Raw genomic sequence first — 25,376 nt, 5'->3', positions numbered from 1 at the left:
CTTTCTCTCTCTGTCTCTCTCTGTCTCCAGTGAGTGCACATGCCCTATAACAAACTTAAAACAATAAAATAAAAAAAAAAATTAAAAATGAAAGAAACTGAAGCCCAGAGAGGGAGGGTGACCTGCCCGAGTGCACAAGTTGAGACTGACAGCCAGGCCTCCCAGCTCGTCGGTACCCAGCTCCCTCCACCTCCACTAGCTGTCGCCTGCTGGGCGATGCCTCATACACCCCCATCTCTGCCTCTTCTGTTTTCAGAGGGGGTGTCCTGGAGCCGGAGGGGACAGTGGAGATTAAGTTCCGAAAGAAAGAACTGGTAAAGGCCATGCGGAGGACCGACTCAGCATACAAGAAGCTCATGGAACAGCTAGGTAAGAGGGTCCGAGCGGCCCAGCCAGGTGGCGCACACTGCTAAGATGCCATGCTCTACAGGCGGGGACCACAGGAGAAGCCCTGATTTGGTTCCCGTTCAACCTAAAGTCCCGGTGCAGTGGCTGCACCCATCTTGCCAGCTACTCAGGAGGCTGAGGCAGGAGGATCAGAAGCAAGCACAAGGCTGACCTAGACGACATAGGGAGGCTGAGAGTCAGGCACGGAGGTGCATACCTGTGGTGTCAACTGGGAGGCTGAGGCAGGCGGGTCATGAAAGCAAGACCCTGTCTTTAAAAGAACCAAACAACAGCATCCGCAGAAGAATCCAAAAGACATCACCTCTGGGGCCAGCCTAGCGGTTAAGGGAGCTGATCCCACACGGCCAAGTGCTTTGAATCCCGGCCTCAACAGCATTGAAAAACACTGGGCTAGGGAACCAGCAGTTAGCGTAATGGCTATGTCGCTGGACTCCCACGTAGTCGACCGCGGTTCGTGTCCCGGACCCGGTGGCTTAAAACTCACGCCGGGCGCGTGTGCGTGCGTGCCCAAGATCCCGAGAGGAGAATGGAGAATGGAGAAGGGATTGCGGCATGACCATCCCCCCCGGGGGGTGATTTCTCGCTTTCTGTCTCTGTGTCTCTCTCTGTCTGTCTGGCGAGCGCATGTGCCCTATAGCGAAAACCTCTCAAAAAAAAAAGAAAGAAAAAGAAGGATATCATCTCTTGAGCTCAGGAGGGACCCAGCTGTCTCCACTGTTAGAGGTTTTTAGTCTGTTAAACTGGACTCCCACATAGCCTACCTCGGTTCAAGTCCCAAGCTCAGCAGCTTAAAACTCACACCGGTGAATGTGAGTACATGCCCAAAATCCCGAGAGGAGAATGGAGGAGAAGGGACTGCGGAGTGGCCATTCCCTCAGGGCATGATTTCTCACTTTCTGTCTCTCTGTCCCTTTGGCGAGTATAATAAACTGAAGCTGGGGACCAGCAGATGGTGTAATGGTTACGTTGCTGGATGCCCATGACTGTGGTTCGAGTTTCAGACCCAGAGGCTTAAAAAAACTCACACCGGTCATGTATGCATTCATGCCCAAGATCCTAAGAGGAAGATAGGGGAGAAGGGATTGCAGTGTGGCCATTCCCCCTGGGGGTGATTTCTCACTTTCTGTCTCTCTGTCTCTCTGGAAAGCATATGCACCATATAGCAAAAATCTCTCTAAAAATAAAAGGAGAAAAGAGGAATTTTCAATCGGACTGGGCCAGCTGGTAGCATGGTGGTTGAGGCAGCTAGCTGCATCCTACATGGCTGACTGCACAGTTTGAATCCAAGATCCGACTGCTTGAAAGATCTGCTGAGCACGTGTATGTGCGTGCCCAAAATCCTGGGAGGAGAATGGAGAAGGAATTGTGATGTGGCCACCCCTCTTGGGGGGTGATTTCTGGCTTTCTGTCTCTGTCTCTATGGCGAGTGCATGTGCCTTATAGCAAACATCTCTTAAAAAAAAAAAAAAAAACAAGTAATTGATAGTGTCCTACAAGCATCTGATCGAATTTGAAATTGCATGTCGAATGCTGTCTTGCAATGATAAGATGTGCCGCTCAATTTAGGGGCAATATCAGAGTTAAAGCTCAGACTTCTCGTGGGACAAGGCTTGTCCTGCAAACGCTGGTTTGTGCCCTCCCCCTGACAAAAAAGTTCTCCACCCTAGCCTCAAGTAGGCATCTTCCGTGGCCTCCCCTGAAGGCCTAACTTGCTTGTCTACTCACCTGCAGGAGGGGCCCAGCTCACCGATAAGGACAGGAAGGACCTGGAGAGCCGGGTGAAGGCCCGTGAAGACCTGTTACTCCCCATCTACCACCAGGTGGCAGTGCAGTTCGCCGACCTCCACGACACACCTGGCAGGATGCTGGAGAAGGGCGTCATCTGTGTAAGGGCCTGCAGCTGCCGAGGGGGCTCTGGGGGACCCATCCTGAGGTTACCTGGTTTCCATCACAGAGGAGGGGCCCAGGGGATTTGGCATGGGTCAAACACGTAAAAAATCCCAGGCTTGGGACCACCAGATGGCGTAATGGTTGTGTCACTAGACTCCCACATAGTCAACTACAGTTCAAGCCCTGGATCCAGCGGTTTGAAACTCAGGCCGGGCGCATGTGTGTGTGTGTGTGCGCTCCCAAGATTCTGAGAAGAGCGTAGAGGAGAAGGGATTGCAGTATGTTGATCTCCCTGAGGAGGCGTGATTTCTCGCTTTCTGTCTCTCTCTGGCAAGTGCACGCATCCTATAGCAAAAATCTCTCAAAAAAAAAAAAAAAAATCCCAGGCTTGTCCCGTGGACTACTGGTTAAGGGAGTTGGATCCCACATGGCCAACTACAGTTCAAATCCCAGCCCTCATGGCTTGAAAAACATGCCAGGTGCATGCACATGTGTTCTCCAAGTCCTGACAGGATGGAGAAATGGAGAAGAATGGATGGTGGCATGACCGTGCTCCACTGGGGACTGCTTTCTCTCTCTCCTTCTCTCTGTCTCTCTCTGATGAGCACATATGTCATCCAACAATGTTTAAAAAAAAAAATCCCAGTATCCGAGTGGCGTTCCAGACCAGTGAAATCCAAGGAGCTAGAGTGGGAGCCAGGCAGTGGCATTTTTAAAATCCACAAGGAATTCTAGTAAGCAGGAAAGTTTTAGAACCCACAGGCAAATCCGATGGTTGGAGGTGGGCCAGCTTTGAAAACCATTGTTTCTGCCTGGCGTTCTCCCAAGCCCTGTCCTAACACCCCAGCCCCTGCAGGGACATTCATGGTCACCTCCTCATCAGCATCTCTTGTCTGAACATTCTTTTCCCAGAGAGCTTACGTCTCAGCGTGAACCTGCACTTTGTGTTGGTGGAGGTGGTGCCAGGGGTGGATGGGGGCCATTTTTGCACCTGTGGTCTGTCTCAGATCCTGGCTGTGCCTCATGCTGGGCAGGTGTCTTTGCCTCCCCGACCCTCGGCTTCTTTGTCTGTAAAATGGGAAGCCTGGACTCGACCCAAGGACTTGACCCCGCATAGCTGCTCACGGGCATGTGGGCAGAGCCCGTGTCCCGCCCTTCTGGGGTTCAGGCCTGGCCTCATCTGCAGGACGTCCTGGAGTGGAAGACAGCTCGCACTTTCCTGTACTGGCGCCTGCGCCGCCTCCTCCTGGAGGACCAGGTCAAGCAGGAGATCCTGCGGGCTTGTGGGGAGCTCAGCCACGTGCACGTCCAGTCCATGCTGCGGCGCTGGTTCGTGGAAACGGAAGGAGCCGTCAAGGTGTGCCTGGGGTAGGGGTGAGGCCATGGGCTCTGGGGGCATAGGGTGAGGGCAGCCTGCCTAGCAGCGGGTCCTACTGAGCATGCTCTGTACCCCCTGCCAGGGCTACCTGTGGGACAACAACCAGGTGGTGGTGCAGTGGCTGGAGCAGCACTGGCAGACGGGGGAGGGCCTGCGCTCCACCATCCACGAGAACATCAAGTACCTGAAGCGCGACTCCGTCCTCAAGACCATCCGGGGGTAAGTGGCTGCCCCTGCCCACCCTGGGCTTCTCTTTTAGCCGCTCTACTCCAGAGCAGCCCCTGGAACCTGCCACACTGACCAGGGCTAGGGCCTCAGTCTTGGGCATGCCAGCAAGGAAACTGCACCTCTGATGCCCAGTCTCCAGTACTCTGGCCAGAGCACCTGGGGCATGATCTAAGGTCGAGACATGTGCTAGACAATGTCCATGGAAGAAGGCAATTACAGTACCAGTGTACCTGGTGCAAATAATTTGAAACCTACTCATCTTTTTTTCCATAATATGGGTGTTCCCTGAGCTTTTCAAAGAAACCCTCGTAGATGATAACTTGCCAGAGTCACAGTGAGTACAGTTGCTGGGACCAGCAGGTGGCGTAATGGTAATGTCGCTGGACTCCCACATAGTTGACTGCAGTTTGAGTCCCGGACCAGCAGCTTAAAACCTTGGCCGGACGCCTATGCATGCATGTCCAAGGTCCCGAGAAGAGAATGAAGGAAAAGGAATTATGACATGGCTATCCCCTTGGGGGGGTGTTTTCTCACTTTCTGTCACTTTGTCTATCTGTCCCACTGGCCAGCAAATGTGCCCTATAGCAAATATCACTCTTATAAAGAGAGTGCAGTTGGCTAGAACATTCTAAACCAGCTGCCGGCTCCATCCAGTCTCAGCCCTTCCACACCTCTCCTGCCCTGCTGTCACATGGTCCCCTGTGAGGTGCTGGGAGGGCACATCAGACCCCATTTGGGGATGAAGCGGAGGCTCAGAGGAAGTGCCTTGTCTCAGGCCTCATCACACAGCTAGTGTCTAGCAGGAACTGCGGGATCTCAAGGTGATCTGGTCCCCAGGTCGTAGCCCCTCCTGCCCCACGGGGCCCTTACAATCCCCATGAGACCCCAGCAGGAGGGCCTCGGGAGCTCTGGGTTCTTGCCCACCCAGGATCACAATTCCCGCACAAGGTCTTGGCCAACCTCAGGGCACTGAGCTCAGTGGAGGGAAGGAGTCGCCCAGCCCTTCTCTCCCGTCCCTCACAGCCTGGTTCAGGAAAACCCCGAGGTGGCTGTGGACTGCGTGGTGTACTTGAGCCAGCACATCAGCCCATCCGAGCGGGCCCAGGTCATTCACCTGCTATCCACCATGGAGACCCCGGCCTCCACTTGATGCAGACTCCCCAGCCACTCCCAGGACCACGGACAAGAGACATCAAGATGACCCACCAACCACCAGCTCTCGCCAGGACCTTGAGACTCGCTTTTAAAAAAGTATAATCAGGCATTTCTGCAGGGCTGCTGGACCCCAGCTGACCCCTGTTTGAATAAAAGGCTCAGGAGTGTTCTTTCCAAGCAGAAATAGACTCCTCTGCGTTATCAGGAGGTTCCATTTCTTTCGTCTCTTAAGATGACATTTCTGCTACATCACTGAATTGAATTGAACCCACACATCCTGGTTTTCTTCTCCCTAGTGTTGACATGTGGGATCCAGGTGTTCTTGAGGCTCGTTTTATATCAGATAATGGAATCTTTATTTTTTTATTCCAAGACCAGCATTTGATGTCATAAGCATCTTATATATTTCAGCAGAGTAAACAGGACAGGAGAAAAATACAGAGATGAGACTAGAGGAAACCTATTTTTGTAACGATGCTTATTCAGATACTGTCTAGCCACCCAGGAAAGGGATGTGTTGCTTTTTAATTGAGAGACTAAAAGGACATTTTTATCCCCAAGTGGCCCTGACGAATCACTAGGAGTGTCCTACAGGCAGGCCACACCCAGCTCACCTTAGCAGAAAGGGAAACTGAAGCTAACAGAAGGGCCTGGCCCAGCTCCAGGGTGTTTGGACAGTGCTCGGCCTGCCCTTCCCTACAAGGGGGCAAGAACTAGCCCTCCCCTCCCAGTTCCCCCTGCAGGATTAGCCACCTACCCCTGGCATGTTCCCCCCCATGCCCTGGTTGGGAGTACCGAAGCAGAGGCAAAGTCCTCACCAGACTTACAATCGCCACCACCCTCCAGCAGGCTCCTCGAGTCTCTGTCACTTTCTCACCTGTTGGCTTGATGTCTTTGATGGGATACAGCTCTGAGAGGCAGAGATGTTGGTGACCCAGGACTGGACTATGACAATCACGCTGGTGTGCTCAGGGAGGACTTTGCAAAGTGCCCACCAGCTCCTGGCTGTCGAGGCTGCATGGCGTGAGGCCTGCGAGTTCTGGACCCTCCCATCGTCTCTGTGTGGGGGACTGGTCACTGCCCGCTGCTGCGGTGGGATGCTTATCCAAGGATGCTGAGTCACACCTGGCCAGTTTGGAGACCAACGAGGTTACCCAGGGAAGCCTCTGCAAGCCGGGGAGTTTAAGGATGTCTGAGTTTTTACAAAGCAGTCTGGCCATTAGCCAGCGACAGCCCTCCTAAGGAAGACATGCAGGTCAGAGCATGCTGGGAGCTGAGGCATCGCCATCCTATCCCAAGGCTGGCAGGACAGGGGTGGGAAAGAACTGATGCTGCTTTGGGAACTGAAGGTTCTTCTTACAGGAAGACCATCTTGGTTGTGGAGGGAAAGACAGGCGAGAAATAGCTGCTACCCAGGGATGGTGACCAGAACCACTGATGGGAAATGTGCACAATAAACTAATTTTTGAAGGAAGTTTGTTGGCCTTGACTCATTGTAGGGACCACGCCCCCTCCTGGTGGGTCTCCTGCGGTGTGGTGAAAGGGAGCAGGGACTGGATTGAACTGTCTCGGTGGTTTTCACAATCTTCCCCTTTTCAAGCCCTGGAAGACTTTGTTGGGGAAACAAAACAAAACAAAAAAACAACGGTATTGTTGGGACAGCCAGTGGCATGATAGTTGAGACAGCAGGGCCCTACGTGGCCGACCTCAGGGTTTGAGTCCCAGACCTGGCAGCTTGAAAACCAGACCAGGCGAATGTGTATAAATGTCCAAGAGCCCAAGAGAAGAATGGAGGAGGGGTTGTGGCCTGGCCTTCCCCGCTGGGGGGATAATTTTTCACTGCCCCCCCTCACCTCTCTTTGGTGAGTACATGTACTCTATAGCAAACGTAACCCCAAAAAAAGATTAAAATGGTAGGTAGCCTAGTCTGTCTGACACAAGAGGGAAGTGCCCTGAAGGAAGGAGGGTGGGATGGCTCAGGCACTTTTGCATGCAGTTTCCATTACTTTCCACCATCTTTATCCACTTTACTTTGTAGACAAGAACGGTGAGGCTCAGAGACGTACAGGACTTGTCCATAGTCACACAGGGACAGACAGGGAGGTTAATCAAGTCCACTGGACTCCAGAGTCAGCCACTTTTACAATTAGGTCCATGTGGGAAGAGCAGGTTTAAGCCACCTTTAGTAACTGGCTGTACAGAGATCCAAACAGCAGAACACCTCTGTCCCCACCCCTGCAGCTGTTCAGAACACAGGGACTTTTCAGGTTTTTTTTTTTTTTTTCAAAGCAGACTTGTTACTTTTATTCTGTGCCACATCTTCTCTTTTTCAGGCATTTCTGTCTACCAGGGACAGGCCAATTGGAGTTCTCTATTCCCCTTGACAATGATTGGCCCATGTGTGGGCGTGTATCCCTGGTAGAGCCAATCAGAATCCTTCAGGAGGTGCTATGACTACTGGGAGGCACCAGCAGCTGTCAGTGCTGACATGTGGAGAGAACTTGCCAGAGAATGAATCCAGTACAGAAGGAAGCAGAGCCAGAGATGGAGGGAGAGACTCAGTCCTGTCAGTACTGTTTGAATGCCTGCATCGAGCCAGGCCTGAAGTCAGTCACCTCATCACAAGAAACTATATATGTGTATTTTTTTAAAGAATGATTTAATTTTATTTATGATTGTTATTATTAAATTTGCTGTAGGGCATGTACACTCATGAGGGAGAGAGAGACAGAAAGTGAGAAAGCAAGCTGCCATATCCAGGACTCGAACTGTGGTCGGCCATGTAGGAGTCCAACACCTTAACCACCACACCACCTGCTGACCCCTACACAGTATTTTTAATGCTCATGCTAGCTGGAATTGGGATTCGTCTTTGGACTTGTTAATATATAGATAGCTGTGCGCCCTTATCCCCAGGCATGGCCTGGTTAGCCCAGAAGGCAGCAGTGAACATATCCCCAGATCAGCACACTGAAGACCCTGCCATCACCAAACACGTCGGAAGGGAGATGAATTAAAGATAAGCTGAAATGCAGTCAGCCCTCTGCGATGGGGGAAGGGGGAGCTCTGATTCAGTTCCATCAAACCCAGAGGCTACAGGTGGACTGCCTAGTGTTTTCAGCTTAATTTCAATATCCACACATGTTGCTGGCTGCTGGCGGCAGCTGAGGGAGGTGAGCCCCTTGGCAGTCAGCTCTAAGTGCTATCTCTGAGAAGGCTGGCAGCACAGCTGGTCATGAGGGGAAGGGAGGAAGGGCCAGATGCCAAGTGTGGACAGCGGCCTGGTTGAGCAGCTCAGGTGCAAAGGCAATGTTCCTGATGACAACTGTGGGCTACAGGCCGGGATGCCTGCAACGGCTTCCAATGTGGGTGCCACGCACACTCTATCCTCATTTTAATTCATATGTTCTGTTTTTGTCTTCATGATAGCAGGTACATGAGAGGGAGGAGAGAGAGAGAAGGACCCTTCATGACGTCGTTATGTGGTAATCTGCCCTCCCCATCCCTCTAGGTCCTTAGGGGCCTGGGTATGTTTTCAGGCTGACCAGGGATCCAAACCCATGGTTCTAGCCTTACAGTGCATCTGCGTTACCATAGCACTGCAACAACTGGACCTGTTTTTATTTTAAGTTTATTCTATGAGAGAGAGGGAGAAAGAGACCTCCAACAGTCTTCACACGGCAGTGTCCCCCGAGTCCCTACCAGACTGATCACAGGTAGGCACACTCATGCACATACACTCCCAGCATGCTCAGGAAGGCCCCAGGATATGAACTTTGTGCCTCTCTCCATGTGGGTCCAGTTGGATTACCACTGAGCTACCACCTGGCCCTATTTGCATTTTCATAGATGGGAAAACTGAGACTCAGACATGCACAGCCCTGTCCAAGTTCACATGGCTGCTAAGAGCAGCAGCCAGGCTGGGACCTCAGCTGGTGCAGTCCTGTCCTAGGTCTTGTGCTTTCCCAGCAGTCGCCCGGGCTCCACACCTCCTGCCTCCCTCCCTGGTTAATTCAGCCTGTGCCATCATTTGGCTCCTTGTCCAAACTCTTGCAATCCATGCCAACCCCATGCTGCAGGTGAGTTGTAGTCTCTTCTTCCCCTAAAAGCTCTCCCTGGCTGGCAGATCTTGGAGCCCCTTAACACTCAGAGAAACCTCCTGTCCTTGCATACACAGTAGGCTTCTCCACAAATGTGAGCCACTGCACACCTCCTCACTGTCCTTCGATGCTGCATCTCAAACTCTTGCAGACCCAGCCTGGCATCTGTAGAACCTCCTGGAAGCTGGTAGAGAGCAAAGTAGCAGGCCAGTCTGGCTGATCTCGGTGAGGAGCATGTTCACCTTTTCCCATCTTGCTGTGGCTACCCCAGAATCCACTCCTTTGGAGTTGCCCTGGAGCCCCGTGAGCCACACCTCTGGGGAAAAGGGAGGGAGAAGGATTGTTCCTCAGTGCAGGCTGGAAAAGCATGCAGGGCTCCCAGTCCTGCATCTGCCTATGTCACTAGTAGGCACCTGGCCAACCCTCTGCACTCTGTCCTGGTATCTTCTCATCTTTCCTTTGGCCATTTTCCAAATTTAGCAGGGGTGCTTGTTAAAAATCTCAGGGTGAGCCCAGCCCCTTTGTAGCAGCTTACCAGCTGCTGGACAGTTTAAGAGCCAGAAGCCATACACTGACCACAGTTCAAGTCTCTGGCCTGGTTGACCTGAAAAACAGGCTGGGCATGTGCACCCATGTGCAGGATCCTGGCTGGCTGGGGGACTGGAGGACAGGGACTGCAGTGAGATAGAGCTCCACGAATAATAATGTAAAGGAAAAACATCTTACTTTGGGGCCAGCAGATGGTATAGTGGTTGGAGCACTGGACTCCCAGCATGGCCGACTGTAGTTCAAGTCCCGGACCCAGTGGCTTTTAAGCACATGCCAGGTGCACGTGTGTGTGTTCCCAAAATCCCAGGAGGAGAAGGGAGTGCTGTGTGGCCATCCCTGAGGGGGTGATTTCTTGCTTTCCCTTTCTGTCTCTTTGGTGAGCACTCACACTCTATAGCAAAAATCTCTCTGAAAAAAAGAACAACCAAAGAAAAACCTCTTGGGACCAGCAGTTAGCGTAATGGCTATGTCGCTGGACTCCCACGTAGTCGATCGCGGTTGGAGTCCCGAACCGGGTGGCTTAAACTCACGCCGGGCGTGTGTGCGTGCGTGCGTGCCCAAGATCCCGAGAGGAGAGGGGAGGAGAAGGGATTGCGGCATGGCCATCCCCCCTGGGGGGTGATTTCTCGCTTTCTGTCTCTCTCTGTGTGGTGAGCGCACATGCCCTATAGCAAAAACCTCTCCAAAAAAAAAAAACCCTCTTATTTTCTTTAAAAAAGAAATAAATAAAAGCCCTCAGATTGGCCTTAGCCAGTCCTCCTGATTCAGAATCGTCCAGGCAGGGATCTGGAAAACTAGAGCTTAAAAAATCAAAGGCTTCAGGTTAATGCTGTTCCCGGGCAAGTTTGGTCACATGACTTGGTTCCTCAAAAATGCTCGTTAATTACAGGAGTGGCCTGGGGGAGCTCCTAATCGGGAATAGACGAGATGCCTCTGCCTCTAGGGGCCAGGATCCAAGGGGGAAGCCTTGGAAGTTGAGGATGCGGGCCCTAGAGGTGAGCCGGGCTGCTCTCCCTCTCCTGGGAGCATGTCCTGCCTGAGGCAACGGATTGTAACAGGCCTGTGTGTGTCGTGGTGGGGTTTGCTGTGCCAAAGGCCAGGTTCCTGAGCACCTGCACTACTGTAGACTCATGGTACCCCTCGGGGATGGGCAAGAGCCCTAGCCTGGCTCTCACCTGTCTCTGGCTGCCAGTGAAGTTGCCCATGTCTTAGCTGCCGACTCGGTCTCTGTCCTCCTACCCCGGGACTCAGGGCTGCAACCCTAGAGACTGGAGGCCTGGCATCCACGCCCAGTCGACACAAACTGGGGTCTAGAGGAGTGGACATCTGGCTCTGCCACCTCATTTCCTACTTTTGACCAGATCTTTTTATTCCTTTCCCTAAACCTCTACCAACTGCCCCCTCAGGGCCCGCAGTGCGCTGGGCAAGGCAGACCTGTGGTTAAATGCTAGCTAGTCATGGAACCTTGAGGAGTTTTTGCTTTCTTAAATCTTGCCAGAGGGTGTGTGTGCTAGAGAGAGCGTTCCCGTGGGGCAAGGTCACTGCAATCCCTTCTCCTCCATTTCTCTTTCCTCTGGGAATTTTGCATGTTTCTCAAGCCACTAAATCCAGAACTCAGACCACACGGTCGGCCATGTGGGATCCAGCTGCCTTAACCATTGTCACCAGCTGGCTTGAATTTTTGCTCTTTTCTGTTTTTTTTTTTCTTTTCTTTTTTGGAGAGGTTTTTGCTATAGGGCGCGTGTGCTTGCCAGAGAGATAGACAGAAAGTGAGAAATCCCCCCCCAGGAGGGATGGCCACACCGTAATCCCTTCTCCTACATTCTCCTCTTGGGATCTTGGGCATGTACACAATGTGAGTTTAGGCCACTGGGTCTGGGACTCGAACTGAGGTTGACTACATGGGAGTCCAGTGACACAGCCATTATGCCAACTGTTGGTCCCAATTTTTGCTCTTTTGAGTAGCAAGGAGATGGTACCCTCTGAGCCCCATGAAATGTGATGAAAGACTGGGACGACACAGGGCTGTTTGAATCCCATCTCAACCCCTTATGAATAATATGTACGCTACCTAGCTTCTCTGAGCCTCAGTTTTCTCCTCTGTAAAGTGGGAATATATTGGTTTTCTAGGGCTGCTGAAAAAAACCACAAACTACGTGCCTTAAAACAACACGAATGTATCATGATATAGTTCTGGAGGCCAGAAGTCCCAAACGGGCTGCAATCAAGGCTTTGGTAAGGCTGCATTTCTTCCCGGTGTTGCAGGGAGAATCTGTTTTCTTTCCTTTTCCAGCTTCTAGAGGCCTCGTGCCTTCTAGAGCAATGCAGCACCTTCGGATCTGACCCCGAGCCTTCTGTTCTCTTACTTCCAAGGACCCTTGTGGTCACATTGACCCACCTCAGTAATCAGGATAACCTCCCTCGTTTAAGGGCAGTGACAACGGGGAGTTCATCTGCATCCCCTTGTCATGTACACAACATACTCAGGTTATGGGGATTAGCACACAGCCACCAGTGGGGGGTGCTGTTCTGCCCACCAGGGGATAATCACCGCTTTACCCCACAGAGGAGGAGGAAAGTGAGAGACAGTGTCACAACGCCCCAGCTAAGCACCTGCTCCAGGTCAGCACGCGTGGTACTATTTGTGTTGTTGGGATGTGAATGGTTGCTGTGGCGGGGGAAGTAAAGATGCAGGCCCTCTGAGCTTCAGTTTTCTCTTCTGGGAAGTGGGAGCGCCCACACACAGCAGGTGCACACACGGTGGCAGTTTGTGTTTTTCTCCGTTAGTTGACCAATCCAGGAGCTTCAGCAAACGCCTCATTCCTTCTACCTCTCCTTCCTGCTCCTGCTGCTGTCTAGTTGGGCTCTGGCTAGGACGGCAGCCCTGCCCAGAACTTGTGACCCTGTGACCTTGGCATCTTTGCCTTGACTACAGGTACATGGCCCCCACTTCCCATGCCAGGCCCCCTGGGGATACCTGGCCCCCACTGCCCGTGGCAAGGAACAGCTGTGAGACACCACTGTGGGTTCCCCAGCTCTTCCCATCTGACCTAGTGGCTCAGGCTTCATCCCTCCAGTTGAGGGCGCCCTGTCCCATGGCTCCTGCAAGTCCCTGGGGTGACTGATACTGGCTGTGACCAGCATGGCCTGGGTCACTCATGGCCCTGCTTCAGCCTGCCAGCAGTCGCAGGGCTCTTCTTGTCAAAGCCTAGGAGCCGAGCCAAGGGGGGACAACAGGTGCTGGCAGAGAAAGACGGCAAGGCTGCTGTGGGCATCTCTGCCTCCTGCCTGGTCTCCGCAGGCCACTCACAGCCACCGTCCAGACACTTCCTTACTCATGAACCATCCCAGATGCCTGGGCCTGGTCTTCCCAGTGAGGCTACAAGCCACTTCCAGCCAGGCTCGACGTAGGCTCCTAATTTATATGCCCTTCTGTTATCATGGGCCACAAATTATCCTGCTTTACTCTTCCGAGCCTCAGTTTCTTCACCTGCAGAAGGCGTGCAACAGCTAACTAGACACGCCTCAGAGGGCTGTTGGGGGCACTGAATACGCTCACAGAGAGCCGTGAGTATCCCAGAGCCGGCACATGACAGGTGTCTCCTCTGACCCAGGTGTACCCCAGCGAGGCAGATCAGAGCAGCGCTGGCTCTGGAGCCTGACACAGACCCGGTCCTACCCAGCCTTTCTGCGCAGCAAACAGCATTCACAGCCCCTGCCCAAGACGATGCCCGTCAAGTACCCGGCACTAAAGAACAGTGAATGGAGGCCATGTGAGTTTTACAGATCATGACAAAGTCCCCCTCGTTTTTGGTGCAATGAGAACTTGGCATCAGGAACAGGGTTTGGTATCATTTGCTGTTGCCTCCCTGGGCCTGTTTCCCCATCTTCACCCGTGAGCGGTGGGTGAGTGGCATCGTTATCCTTTACACCCTCTCCACCTGCCCCCAAGCCATAGAGCTGCAGTTTCAGCCTTTATTGACAGAGACAATTATTCAATACTACCTTACAGAGACGTGGTGCGGCCCGAACATGGGGTCTTCATTAACAATTTCAACATCTTAACTTCTTGGAGTTCATGGTACATAAAGCACTGAGCGGTGCTGGTCAGACGGCCTGAGCTAGGATGCGTCTAAAGATGACAGATACCCAGCAGAAAGTTCAGAACTAAGAAGGACTTTAAAACAAGGCTCTTCGAGACAAGGCTGAATGCCAACCTCCCAGGTGGCCGGCGGGCCTGTTGGTTAACCGGAACGTTCTGGCTCGAAGGCTCGGACACTCTCAGGCACGGAACTCCATCCATGGGACAGCGCTGGGTCGGGGGAGGAGGACGAGCCTGTTGCTACAGCTGCCGTTTAGTCTGGGCTTAGCGGGAGGAGCCGTTTTCGCCTTTGCCTTCTCATCCCCCCATCACTCCCTTGTCTCCCAGCTAACTCACCTGTCTGCAGAACTTGCCACTCACAAGATCAGGAATTGGCAATGAAAGAAAAAGAAACACAAAAATGGGTGCAGGACAAAGACAAGCCAGTGCCTATAAATACTCTGCCCTGCAGCTTCCTCAGTCCTCATCGCTGCGTGGTCAGGCTTCACCTGGGTCACACTTGACTTTCTTTCCAGGAGGGGTGTCGAAGTCCCAGCACAAAAAGTGTCCCCCATCCAACTCCTCCCATGCCCACTCTGTTTTGCCTTTAGAAATCCCCTCAAACCCAAACAATAGCACAACCCCCCTTGGGTGCACATGGGAAGAGATCTGAATCGTGACTGAACAGTTAGAAAAATATCTGATCTCTAATATTAAAAGAGTATTCACAGTATCAAAAGTGCGTGCTTGTTCTAAAAAGAAGCTCCAGGCTACCAAGGGCTTAGGAGCCGGTTAAAGGTTGATTCACTGATAATTTAGGAGTTAGGACAGCCCAGGACGTGGGGGTAATGAGGACTTTCATTCCAGGGCCTCGGTCTGGGTTCACGGATGGGGATGATAACCCACAATAAATATAAATAAGTGTACACTCGTCCGCAGCAGCCAAGTGGCCCAGGAGCACATTCTATGAAATTCTAACAGACAACGGAAGGTGCCTGGGCAGGCCCCATGCCAGAGTTCAGCCTATTCCAGCCAAGAGAAGTTCAAGGTCCCTGGGTTCCCTCCCAGCCTCAGGACATGTCCACTGGGGGTCGAGACAGATGTTCCATCCAGCTCAGCTGATCTCCCCGAATAATAAGTTAAAAGGCCTTCCCAGGGGAGTGTTTTCACAGGGCACCAAGACACCCCAAGTGCATTGCAGGTCTCCGAGGAGGGCTCAGCCAGGGGACTCTGGTCCTCAGCACAGCTGGGATGGCAGCTAAAGTCTCAGAGTATCAGGACCAGGGACAGGCTGGTCCCCAGCTGCTCTCTTGTCTTTGACTCTGGAAAGCCCCAGAGGCTTCCTGGAGGAGGTGTGAGAAGACAGGGTGCCAAGAGGGACTGTTCCCTGCCCAGCCAGCTGCTGGTTCAGATGTCTGTGGGAGGATGAGGGGGTCTTTTTCCTGGAAGACCCTGCTCTGGACAGTTCTGGGCAGGAGCCAGCTGCCAGGATGCTGGGCAGCTGAGGGCATCAGCTCAGAGCAAGGCGATGGGCTTGTTCCCTGGTGTGCCCAGGTACTGGGAGGACGCAGTGGGGGCCGATGCGCCCACACTGTCCGGGGTGGAGTACGTGGTGTAGAGACCTGTCACCTGCAAGTCTGGAAAGGACTGGTCACTGCCGCCCGAGACGGGGGTCAGGCCTGACGCCCCCAGGTCACAGCCAAGCGGGGAGTCTCCAAAGGCTCCCAGCGTATCCAGGCTGAAGCCTTCGTCCTTCATCTCCTCCCACAGGTTCCCTTTGAAAGACAGAAGCACTGGGTGAGCTGCCTTCAAATCAGACAGGCCCGAGTTCAAATCCCCATCTCAGGAGGAGGTAAAGACCATGTTGGCGTTTAAGGTCATGTGTGCAGAGAGTGTGAAGGAGCCAGGTTCTGGCCCCCACTTCCCCTTCCCTTCCCTTTGTGTGTCCCTGGGAATGTCACTTCCTTCTCTGAGCCTAGGAATAAAATGGAGATGGTCAGAAAACCTTCCTCCCAGCACCGGGGCAAGGGTAGAGAGGACGTGTGAAAGCATTTAGTTCTCACTAAGCTGGACCCTCAAGGGCAAAGCCAGGGACCAAACACTGTTCTCCCTTTCTTCAGCTCAGTCCTTTTTTTTTTTTCTTCATTGTCAAAGAGTGTGTGACAGAGAAAGGGAATGGGAGAAAGCATTCCCAGTGGGGCCTGGTCACGCTGCAATCCCTTCTCCATTTCGCCATCCTGTCAGGGACCTCGGGGAACATGCATACACACACACACCCAGTGTGTCGTTCAAGCTGCTGGAGCTGGGACTCGAACTGCAGTTGACCATGGGGATTTGGCTCTCTTAACCACTAGGCTACAGGGCCGGCCCTCTTCAACACATTCAACTATGCAGCCATCCCAGAGAGGCAGGGAGGTTCCAGGATGCCCATTTTGCTGTGGTGCCTGACTTGCAGACAGACTAGCTAGCCACTAACTGGTCTGCTTCCCTCATGGCGGAGGATAGCTTGGCCACAGCAGGTGCCCCTGTGTTGGAGGCAGGATGGGCTCTGGGCCTTTGAGGGAATGCAACACTCCCCCCCTTTCTTTAGCTGGTCTCTTCATTTAGCTGGACTCGCATCCCATTTCTTGGGGATGACCAGGGTGCAGCGGTAGGTCAGGGAGTGACCTGGCACGCTGAAGTGACCTGGCGTGTGAGCTGAAGCAGTTACTGATGAAAAGTTTAGAAGGCACTGAACTCCCACCTGGTCGACCATGGTTCAAGTTCCGGACCCCGAGGCTTCAAACTTAAGCCAGGCACATTTGTATGCGTGCCCAAAATCCCAAGAGGAGAATGGAGAAGGGATTGTATAGCATGACCATCCCCCACTAGGGGGGTGATTTCTCGTTTTCTGCGTACACACCCAATAGCAAAAATCTATCAAAAAAAAAAAAAAAGAAAGAAAGAAAAAAGAAAAAGTTTAGAATCAGAGACTTGGGTTTAAATCCCAGCTCTGCCACTTGATAGCCCAGTGACCTCACTTCGCATTGCCTCGGCTTCCCCAGTGGCAGGGTGGGTTCTGAAACGGCGGCAGTCCTGAGGATTGTGGTGGGGAGGCTGATGCCTGTGGAGTGGGTGGTGCCTGGTATACAGCAAGTGCCCATGAACTAGAATTCGCTAGTGTGAGGTGGTTGCCATGGCAGTAAAGCTGTGGAGGACAAATGCAGACAGGACAGACCTGCTCCCCCTTGCTCTCCCGTCTCTTTGCCCCCTCGCATCCCTGGACTTTTCCCCTCCCAGTTCTGGACCCGTCACCTGCTCCTGCGGCCTCACCCTGCAGAGCAAAGTCCATGATGCTGGGGTCCAAGGCGTCCACCTCGGTGTTCATGTCGGTGCTGATGTTGACGAAGTCCACGGGAGCCCTTCCCAGGGATGGGTGCGGGAGGGGGCTGGGGCTCAGGGCTGGCAGGGCATGCAGGGGCGGTGTCTGGGCTGGGGCTGGAGAGTCTGGAGCGAGATGCGCCTGGGGCTGCACCTGGTGGTGCAGGGGGACTGACTGCAGAGAAAGGGTCATCAGCGGCTGGGGTGGGAGCTGGGACATGGCCAGGCAGCCATGGGCCACCGTGGTGGCGTGAGTCAGCACAGGAGCCTCGGGCTCCCCGGGTTTGCCAGAGCGCCGGCAGCTTTCCGGCCGGTCCGAGATCAGCTTGTCCAGCTCCTCTGCAGGCAAGCAGGAGAAGTCACTGAGAACCCACCCCACAGTTACCAGGCCTCAGCCCAGCCTGGGCTCAAATCCCAGTGTTACCACCCATGCCATCTTAACAAGCCTCCGGGCCTCTCTGAACCTCTGTCTCATCTCTCAGATCTCTGCACAGGGTTTTGGAGACGTAATGACATCACAGATTTGGGCAGGATCTTTGAGGAATGAGAAGCACCCTCAGGCAATAACACCCCCTCATTTGGAGAGTGCAGTATAGCACAGACCTGTCACCTGGGACTCCCCTTGAACCTCGTAACAGCCTGCACAAGGGAGTAACCTGCACATGGGATTGCAAAGCCCATGAGGTGGGACAGAACTGATCAGCATACCAGGGGTCCTAGCTGCTCTTTGAGACCAAAGAGACATTACAAAGTGTTTAAAAATGGGATTAAAAATGGAATCCTCTTTAATGCTCTTGGATATAAACAAGTAAAGACAGATGACTCTTAGGTTGGCCTAGTTGCCTTGGTGCAGTATTAATACTCTTGCCCCGTAGTGCTGGAAGCCATATGGCAACCACGGTCCAGATCTGGGTCAGCCTGAAAAGCAGGCCAGTGGGCGTGCAGGCAGGTTCCCGGGATCCTGAGGAGCTGGGGCACGGGGGAAAGGTGACCGTGGCAAGACGAGACTCTTCCACGTACATGTGCTTTCTGTCATTAAAGATCACTCCTGGGTAACTTCTGGTGGTGACCGTGTCTCGTGGAATGTAACAGTGTGGAGACCGGGCTGGTGAGGTCCTAAGATCTCTTTGGGTTGTACCCATTTTATAAATGAGGACATGGTAAGCTGGTGGTGTGGTAGTTAAGGCAGTTGATCCCCTGTAGCTGACTTCATGGCTTCAGACCTAGACCCAGTGGGTTGAAAAACATGTCTGGGGGGGTCAGTAGGTAAGGTGGTGGTTGGGACACTGGACTCCCACATGGTTGCCTGTGGTTTGAGTCCCAGACCTGGTAGCTTACTTTCTCACTTTCTTTCTCTCTGTCTCACACAAGCACATGACCTATAGCAAAAAATTTAAAAATAATAATGATACATAAACTAAATAAATAAATCTAAAAAAGAAAAGCACATCAGCATAAGTGGATGCATGCCCAAAATCCCTAGAGGAGACTGAAAGAGAAGGGATTGCAGTGCGGGCAACCCCTACCCACAGGAGTGCTTTCTCACTTTCTCTCTCTCCCTCCCTCTCTGTCTCTTTCCAGTGATTATACATGCCTGGTAGCAAATTGAAAAAATAAATAAAAAAGGAAAAGGAAAGGAAACAGTCACTCTTAGAATCTAGAAGGTGAAATGACTTACCCAAGATGTCACACTAACTACACATCAGGATTGGCCTTGGGTCTCCGAGCTGTCTGTGGGGTGGGTACTGTGATACCCCTTGACCTAGGGCCTGCTGCAGGCCCACCTTACTGAACTGCTCCTCTGTGAGCCACGCTCCCAGCCCCCTTCTCAGCCAAACACCAACCATGGATCAAAAATATTGGGGGAACAAATAGAATTAAAAAAAAAAAAGAAAAAGAATACAACTATACATTAAAACAACTATTTACATAACCTTTATACTGTATGAGAGATTACAAGTAATCTAGAGATGACTTAAAGTATACAGGAGGGCGTTCATCAGTTATGTGGGAATACTATGCCATTTATGTGTAGAAAACGATTCAAGTGTCCTTGGATTTCGGTACCTGCAGGCCTCCAATGAATCCATACGTATATGCACACACATAATATAACTATATATGTGTGTGCACACATATATATGTATATATAGATATGTGTGTACATATATATCATTTAATTTTTTTAGAATTATTTAATTTTATTTATTAATTCATTCATTTTAATTTGACCAGAGAGAGACAGAAAACGAGAGAGAGAGAGAGAGAAAGCGAGAAAGCAAGCCACCAGGTCCGGGACTCAAACTGTGGTCGGCCATGTGGGAGTGTCCAGTGCCTTAACCACCATGCCACCTGCTGGTCCTTGATATATATATATATAATATAAAAGTATATATGTGTGTATACACACATACATATATGTTGTATAAATACAATTTTTAAATGGGTATGGATACATGTATGATATAAACTATGATCATGCTGTGAATATTCATTCATGATGTGCCTTTTTATTTTCTGGAGAGGTTTTTGCTATAGGGTGTATGCACTCAACAGAAAGACAGAGAGAGAGACAGACAGACAGACAGACAGAAAGTGAGAAAACACCCCCAAGTGATTTCTCCACACCAAAATCCCTTCTCCTCCATTCTCCTCTTGGGATCTTGGGCACATGCGCACATGCACCCAGAGTTTAAGACACTGACTGGGTCCAGGACTCAAACCACAGTCGACTGCATGGCAGTCCAGCGACATAGCCATTATGCCAACTGCTGGTCCCCGTGCCTTTTCATTTACTATGTTGGGAGTATTGCCTGTTTTGGGGAGCCAACAGATGCACGCAGTCACCAGAGGGGGAGAGGGGGGAGGAAGAGCGAGAAGGTAAGCACCCTCCGATGAGGTATGATCGTGCTGTCATCCCTTCTCCACCGTCTCGCCACCCTGCTGGGATTTTGGGCAGGCACATGCAGCACATGGCATGTTTTTCAAGCTGCTGGCTGGAATGTGAGCCGCAATCGGCCATGTGGGATCCAGCTCCCTTAACCACTAGGTCACAGGGCCTGCCTGGAACCACTCCTTTACCTTCTGAAGCTATTTTAGGATATTTTTCATCTCTGATACTTACATAGTGTGCTATTATATGTAACCATCCCCCACTGCAGGATTTTAGGTTGCTTTCAGTGTTCGTTTGTTTATTTGGTACAGGGTGCATACGCTTGCCAAAGACAGAAGGAGGGAGGAAAAGTGAGATGTCACTCCCTCAGGAGGGAATGGCCATGCTGCAATCTTTTCTGCATTGTCCTGGGATTTGGGGAATGTGTGCTTATGCAACATCATTTTCAAGCCACCAGGTCCGGGACTTGAACTTGCAGCCAGCCGTGTTGGATCCAGCTGCCTTAACTTCCATGCTACCTGCTGGCCTGCTTTCAGTTTTTTACTCTTAGAAATAATTTTTGGAGCCGGCAAGGGGCATGATGGTGAAGGCACTAGAATCCCACATGGTTGACTGCGGTTTGAGTCCTGGACCTGGTGGCTTGCTTCCTCTCTCTCTCTCTGATCAAAATTTAAAAATAATAATAGTAGTGACAATGAATACAATGAAATAAAATGAGTTTAAAAAAAGAAATAACTGTGTAATGGTGAACTTGGTTCACAGACTTTTTGCTTGAATCTTAGATTTCCTCAGCATAAATGATCAGAAGCAGAATAATTGGACTTGGATAGTTTTCAGGGGTTTGATATATTGCTTTGCCTTCATAAAGTTTAACAATGTACATTCCTTCTTATTGTACACGGCTTTTTCTTCACATCTTAGCCCACACTGGGCGTTGTTATTTTATCACTTTAAACACCTCTGCTAATGTGGTGGGAAAGCAACGTCACCTTGTGCTCGCGTATTTGGGCATTTTTGTCCAAGAAAGTAGGGGTGACTCATGAGATAAAACAGCTTTTCATGTTTCAGACCAGGGGGCCTCTCAATGGACCAGCCACTGGGCCGGGATGGAAGGAAGGTCCCCAGGCATCTGTCTCCCCATCATCCTCACTGAGGTATGTTGCAGGCTAGGCTGAGTGAGGAGACCTAGGGCTGGGGCTGGGCTGAGCAATGGTGTGTGCATGTATGTGTACATATGTGCACACGTGTGTACATGTGCATGTGCACGTGGTGGGGATGTCCAGGCCTCACCGGGGTTGGCCATGCTCCGGTGGATGGCGGCCAGGTCCTTTCTCTTCCACTTGTGCATCTCCTCCTCCATCTTGTCGATGCGGGCCAGGTTCAAGGCCCACAGGCAGCCCTTGCGAGAGGACCCACTCATCTTGTTCTCCACCTTCTCGAAGCACTTGTTCAGGGACAGGTTGTGCCGCACTGAGTTCTTCCAGCCGTCAGGTGCCGTCTATGAGGAGACGTGGGCACTCAAAAGACTCCTCTAGAGACCTCCCCAGAAATCCCTTCCTGTCCCGGGAACCTCAGACTCAAGCTTTCACACTCCCTCTCCTGGGGCTCCAACTCAGGCGGGATGCAGTGGAGGCAGGGGCAATATGGCAGTGTCCAACATTCGGCCTCCAGTTAGACAGGCAAGGGAGAGGGGTGAGGACTGTGGCAAACCGGAGGTTCTATGCCCTGATGAAATGGAAGCTGCCACCGTTTTGCTCCGGCCAACAGTTACTGCATGAGAAAGCAGCGCAAGGCAACTGGACCTCTCATTCGTTCTCTCCCACTCAGAAAGCAATGGGTGGGGAGAGTGCTGATAAAGGGATTACTGTCAAGGGTGCTAAGGGCTCATCACTGAACACTGCCGGCAGGTAGGGTCGGGGTGAAGGCGAGTCCCAGACCTAGCGGCTTGCTTTCTGCCTCTCCCCTCCCCCGGCTCACGCTCTCCGTCTTTCTCTGGTGAGCACATGTGCCCTATAGGAAAATTTAAAAAATATAATAATAATAGATGAAATTAAATAAATAATTAAAAAAAAACTCTTTGGGACCAGCATTTGGCGTAATGGCTGTGTCACTGGACTCCTATGTAGTCAACTGCGATTCAAGTCCTGGACCCGGAGGCTTAAACTCACGCCGGGCTTGTGTGTGTGTGCATGCGTGCCCAAGATCCCAAGAGGAAAAAGGAAGAGAAGGGATTGCAGTGTGGCTTTTCCCCCTGGGGGGTGATTTCTTGCTTTCTGTCTGTCTCTCTCTGTCTTTCTGGTGAGCGGATGTGCCCTATGGCAAAACCCTCTCAAAAAAGAAAAAAAAATCTATTCATATGTAATGGTTAGGTCGCCAGATATGGCAGTGCAGCTCATGTCCTACATGTGCATGCACACACACACACATGTGGACACACAAACCTGGTAAGGACATTGTCCAGACTAAGGACACTGCACCTTGGTACCTGCTGACTTCTTCCTCCTCGTGCTTTGATGCTAATACAGGTAATATCTAATAACCGACCGCAGCTCAGACCCTCACTCACTCACCGGCTTGGAATTACCCTCCCTCCCTTACAGCTGAGGGAACTGAGACTCCAAGAGGTAAAGGCTCTTTCCAGGCCCGTGTTTGGGTCATTACATTTACTGAGTCTGTAACTAGGCCAACTCTACCCGTTGCCCCTGGGGTGCCTGGCAAACAACTCTTCATCTGTTGGAGCCCAGTTCAAATGCCCCTTCTCTTTCTGAATCTGCCGTGTGAGTGCACACGCACCTGTCCTTACTACCAGGTATACAGACATAACTGGGGGCCTGAGAGGGTGGCCAAGATTGGCCCAGGGCCAGCCCTGGATTCTGATAGCACCGGGGAGAGGCTAGAGCACCCCCTGGTGCCCCCACTTGGACGAAGCGCCTCACCTTGAAGTAGGGGAAGTGCTCCTTCATGAAACTGTAGATCTCACTCACAGGCAGGCTTCCTGTCTTGCTGTTCTTCAGGGCCATGGCAATCAGACAGCTGGGGGAAACGTTGGGGCAGGCCAGGCATGAATGGGGTCTCAGGCTGACAGCCCCAGACCCCTCTGCCAGGAAGCCTGCCCTGGCTGACCCACTGGTAACATCCCCTACCCATTCGCACAGTGTTCACTCTTAATACTTACTCATGGCCCAGTGTCTTTCCCACCCCCTGCCCTTCTTGCCCCTGGGCTCAGCTCTGGGTGCTGATTTGAGAAACCTTATCTTTTTCTCCTTCCTCCTGGCCCCTTTCATGTATGTAGGCCTTTAGGCTTTGCCTAGGCCACTCTGCCTCCTCCCCAGGTGCCCATGAGTATCAATACTATTTACATTTGAGGAAACTGAGGCTCAGAGAGGCCAAGCCACTTCTCCAAGGCCACACAGCTTGTGAGTGATAGAGTAGGGTGCTGGACTCAGTGTCTGAAGCAAGTTCTCCCTCTTGGGGGCTGACTGACCACAGGATGGTCCGTCCTGAAAACAGGTCCCACTTCCCGGGGGGAGGGGGTGTCCCAACATCCCCTATGAATATGGCCACCACGCATAGCTGCCTGCAATGCCCTAAGGGCAGCCCTCACCCATCCCCACCCTGAGCCTTCCCGCCTCGGCCCGGCCTGCCCACCAGACCTCACCTGTATGAGTAGATGGGCTTGGGGTAGTGTTTGGGGTGCAGTTCCTGCGATGAATGCACAGCGATGTGGGGCTGGGGGTAGGGAGGCCGCACCCCAAATGGGGAGCCAAAGAGGCCCACGGGAGGACACTTCCCACAGGTGGGGGCAGAGGATGGGAGCGGAGAGAGAGAGAAGGTGAGAGAATATCAGACACTCCCAGGAACCTCGTCACTGCCCCAGTCTCTAAGAGTGCAACCCAGGGCGGGTCCCGTGGCCTCATGGATAAGGGAGCCCAATCCCACGTGCATGCAGCCGGAGTCCCAACCCTGGCAACTCGAGAAACACACCAAACACCTGTGTGTGCAAAGTCCCAAATCCCAACAGGACGGAGAAGGGATTATGGCACCACCACGCCCTATTGGGAGTGCTTTCTCCATCCCTCTCTCTGTCTCTCTGTGGCAATTTAAAAAAAATAAAAAGAGCACAGGTGTGGGGGTTTTAACTGCAGGGAAGAATCTGTCCATGGAAGGAGTATTCGGGGAGTTGAATGAATGAATGACCCCATGATTTGGGCATGGTGGTGAATGTTATCCTATGTACTGAGGAAACGGAGGCTCAGAGAAGTCCCTGGCCAGCCCAAGGCAGGGTATCTGCCTCTGAGTCCAGGGCTCCTCTGAGCCCCTGGTACCTGCTGGGTGCCTGCGGGGAGCGGGAATTGAGGTTGAGTGGCAGGTGGGTACAGCTGTGATGCGTCCTGCAGGCCAGATGAGGGCGGGCCCCCCACGGGAAACGGGCTCATCTGTGGGGCCAAGAGAGGAGGAGACAGAGTCAGGGTGGGGTGGGGCATCCCAGCTATGGGCGACACCTCCCTGCTCCCTAACCCATGCAGTGGAACTTACGCTGGCTCCATGGCTAGTTATGGGGCCCAAGCCCAGCACACTTCGGGGGGCCATGCCAGCTGGGCCATGGAGCAGGGGACCTGAGGTGGCTCCTACGTGGAGGTCAGCCACCCCAGACAAGGCACCTGCAGGAGAAGAGCACAGAAACACTGCTGGGATGGAGGAATGTGACTGCTTCTCCATGTGCATACTAGGTCAGCTGATCACCTCCCTGGGGTACAGTGGTGGAAAGCGGGGCTCCTGCCAGCTATGCAACCTTGGGTCAGCCTCAGTGTCTGCATGTGTTCTTGGGCCTGTGGCATTACTTACCTATGAAGTTATTGTGTGGTTTACATGAGATAATGTCTATCAAGTACTTAGCACATCACAAGACACATGATATCTCAATACGTGTGAGTCAGTAATAAATAATGATGGTGGTGGTACACTCATGTCCTTCATGAAGCTAACACACCAATTCATCGTTCAGTTTTTCTCCTCAGAAACTTCCCATGGCTCCCCAGTGTCTATAGGTTTAGGGCCAAATGCTTTTGTGCTTTCTTTCCCCTTTACGCTGGCTCCACAGTGGCCAAGCCCTGCTCCTCTGCAGAGATTAGTTCAGGAAGAGTAGATGTAGGGCCATAGTCTCCCATGCTGGGCCATGACAGACATTGCTAATCCATCACAGATTCTCACTGCACGCATCTGATTCTAGGCTGTCACCTTCAATCAAGCAAAGGTGATCTGTGAGATGATTTTGCCCTAGGGCCAACTCTTTCCGGGACCCTTCTGGGTCCTTCAGCTCCCCTCTGAATTCCT

The 25,376-nt window shown here is 52.2% G+C and overlaps 2 protein-coding genes across 6 annotated transcripts in view; one reads left to right on the top strand and one right to left on the bottom strand.

Moving 5' to 3' along the window:
* ACACB (acetyl-CoA carboxylase beta) overlaps positions 1 to 6,533 on the top strand; it is a 127,150-nt gene extending 120,617 nt beyond the window's left edge. For all 4 annotated transcript variants that reach the window (XM_014588962.2, XM_006151486.3, XM_006151488.3 and 1 more), the window contains 5 exons: positions 257 to 369; positions 2,140 to 2,294; positions 3,485 to 3,655; positions 3,759 to 3,895; positions 4,928 to 6,533. In XM_014588962.2, coding sequence (XP_014444448.1) covers positions 257 to 369; positions 2,140 to 2,294; positions 3,485 to 3,655; positions 3,759 to 3,895; positions 4,928 to 5,054 — 703 coding nt within the window. In that variant the 3' untranslated portion in view covers positions 5,055 to 6,533. The remainder of the gene's footprint in view (positions 1 to 256; positions 370 to 2,139; positions 2,295 to 3,484; positions 3,656 to 3,758; positions 3,896 to 4,927) is intronic.
* A 7,196-nt stretch (positions 6,534 to 13,729) lies between these two features.
* FOXN4 (forkhead box N4) overlaps positions 13,730 to 25,376 on the bottom strand; it is a 47,933-nt gene continuing 36,286 nt past the window's right edge. For both annotated transcript variants that reach the window (XM_006151483.2, XM_006151484.1), the window contains 7 exons: positions 24,579 to 24,703; positions 24,368 to 24,478; positions 23,701 to 23,828; positions 22,979 to 23,075; positions 21,333 to 21,540; positions 17,102 to 17,488; positions 13,730 to 15,564 (listed from right to left, as the gene is read on the bottom strand). In XM_006151483.2, the coding sequence (XP_006151545.1) occupies positions 15,305 to 15,564; positions 17,102 to 17,488; positions 21,333 to 21,540; positions 22,979 to 23,075; positions 23,701 to 23,828; positions 24,368 to 24,478; positions 24,579 to 24,703 (1,316 nt within the window). In that variant the 3' untranslated portion in view covers positions 13,730 to 15,304. The remainder of the gene's footprint in view (positions 15,565 to 17,101; positions 17,489 to 21,332; positions 21,541 to 22,978; positions 23,076 to 23,700; positions 23,829 to 24,367; positions 24,479 to 24,578; positions 24,704 to 25,376) is intronic.

The sequence above is a fragment of the Tupaia chinensis genome, unplaced genomic scaffold (assembly GCF_000334495.1).
Source record: "Tupaia chinensis unplaced genomic scaffold, TupChi_1.0 Scaffold000320_1, whole genome shotgun sequence".
NCBI lineage: Eukaryota > Metazoa > Chordata > Mammalia > Scandentia > Tupaiidae > Tupaia > Tupaia belangeri.
The sequence above is the reverse complement of the archived record's forward strand: the minus strand, read 5'-3'. Positions and strand labels throughout refer to the sequence as shown.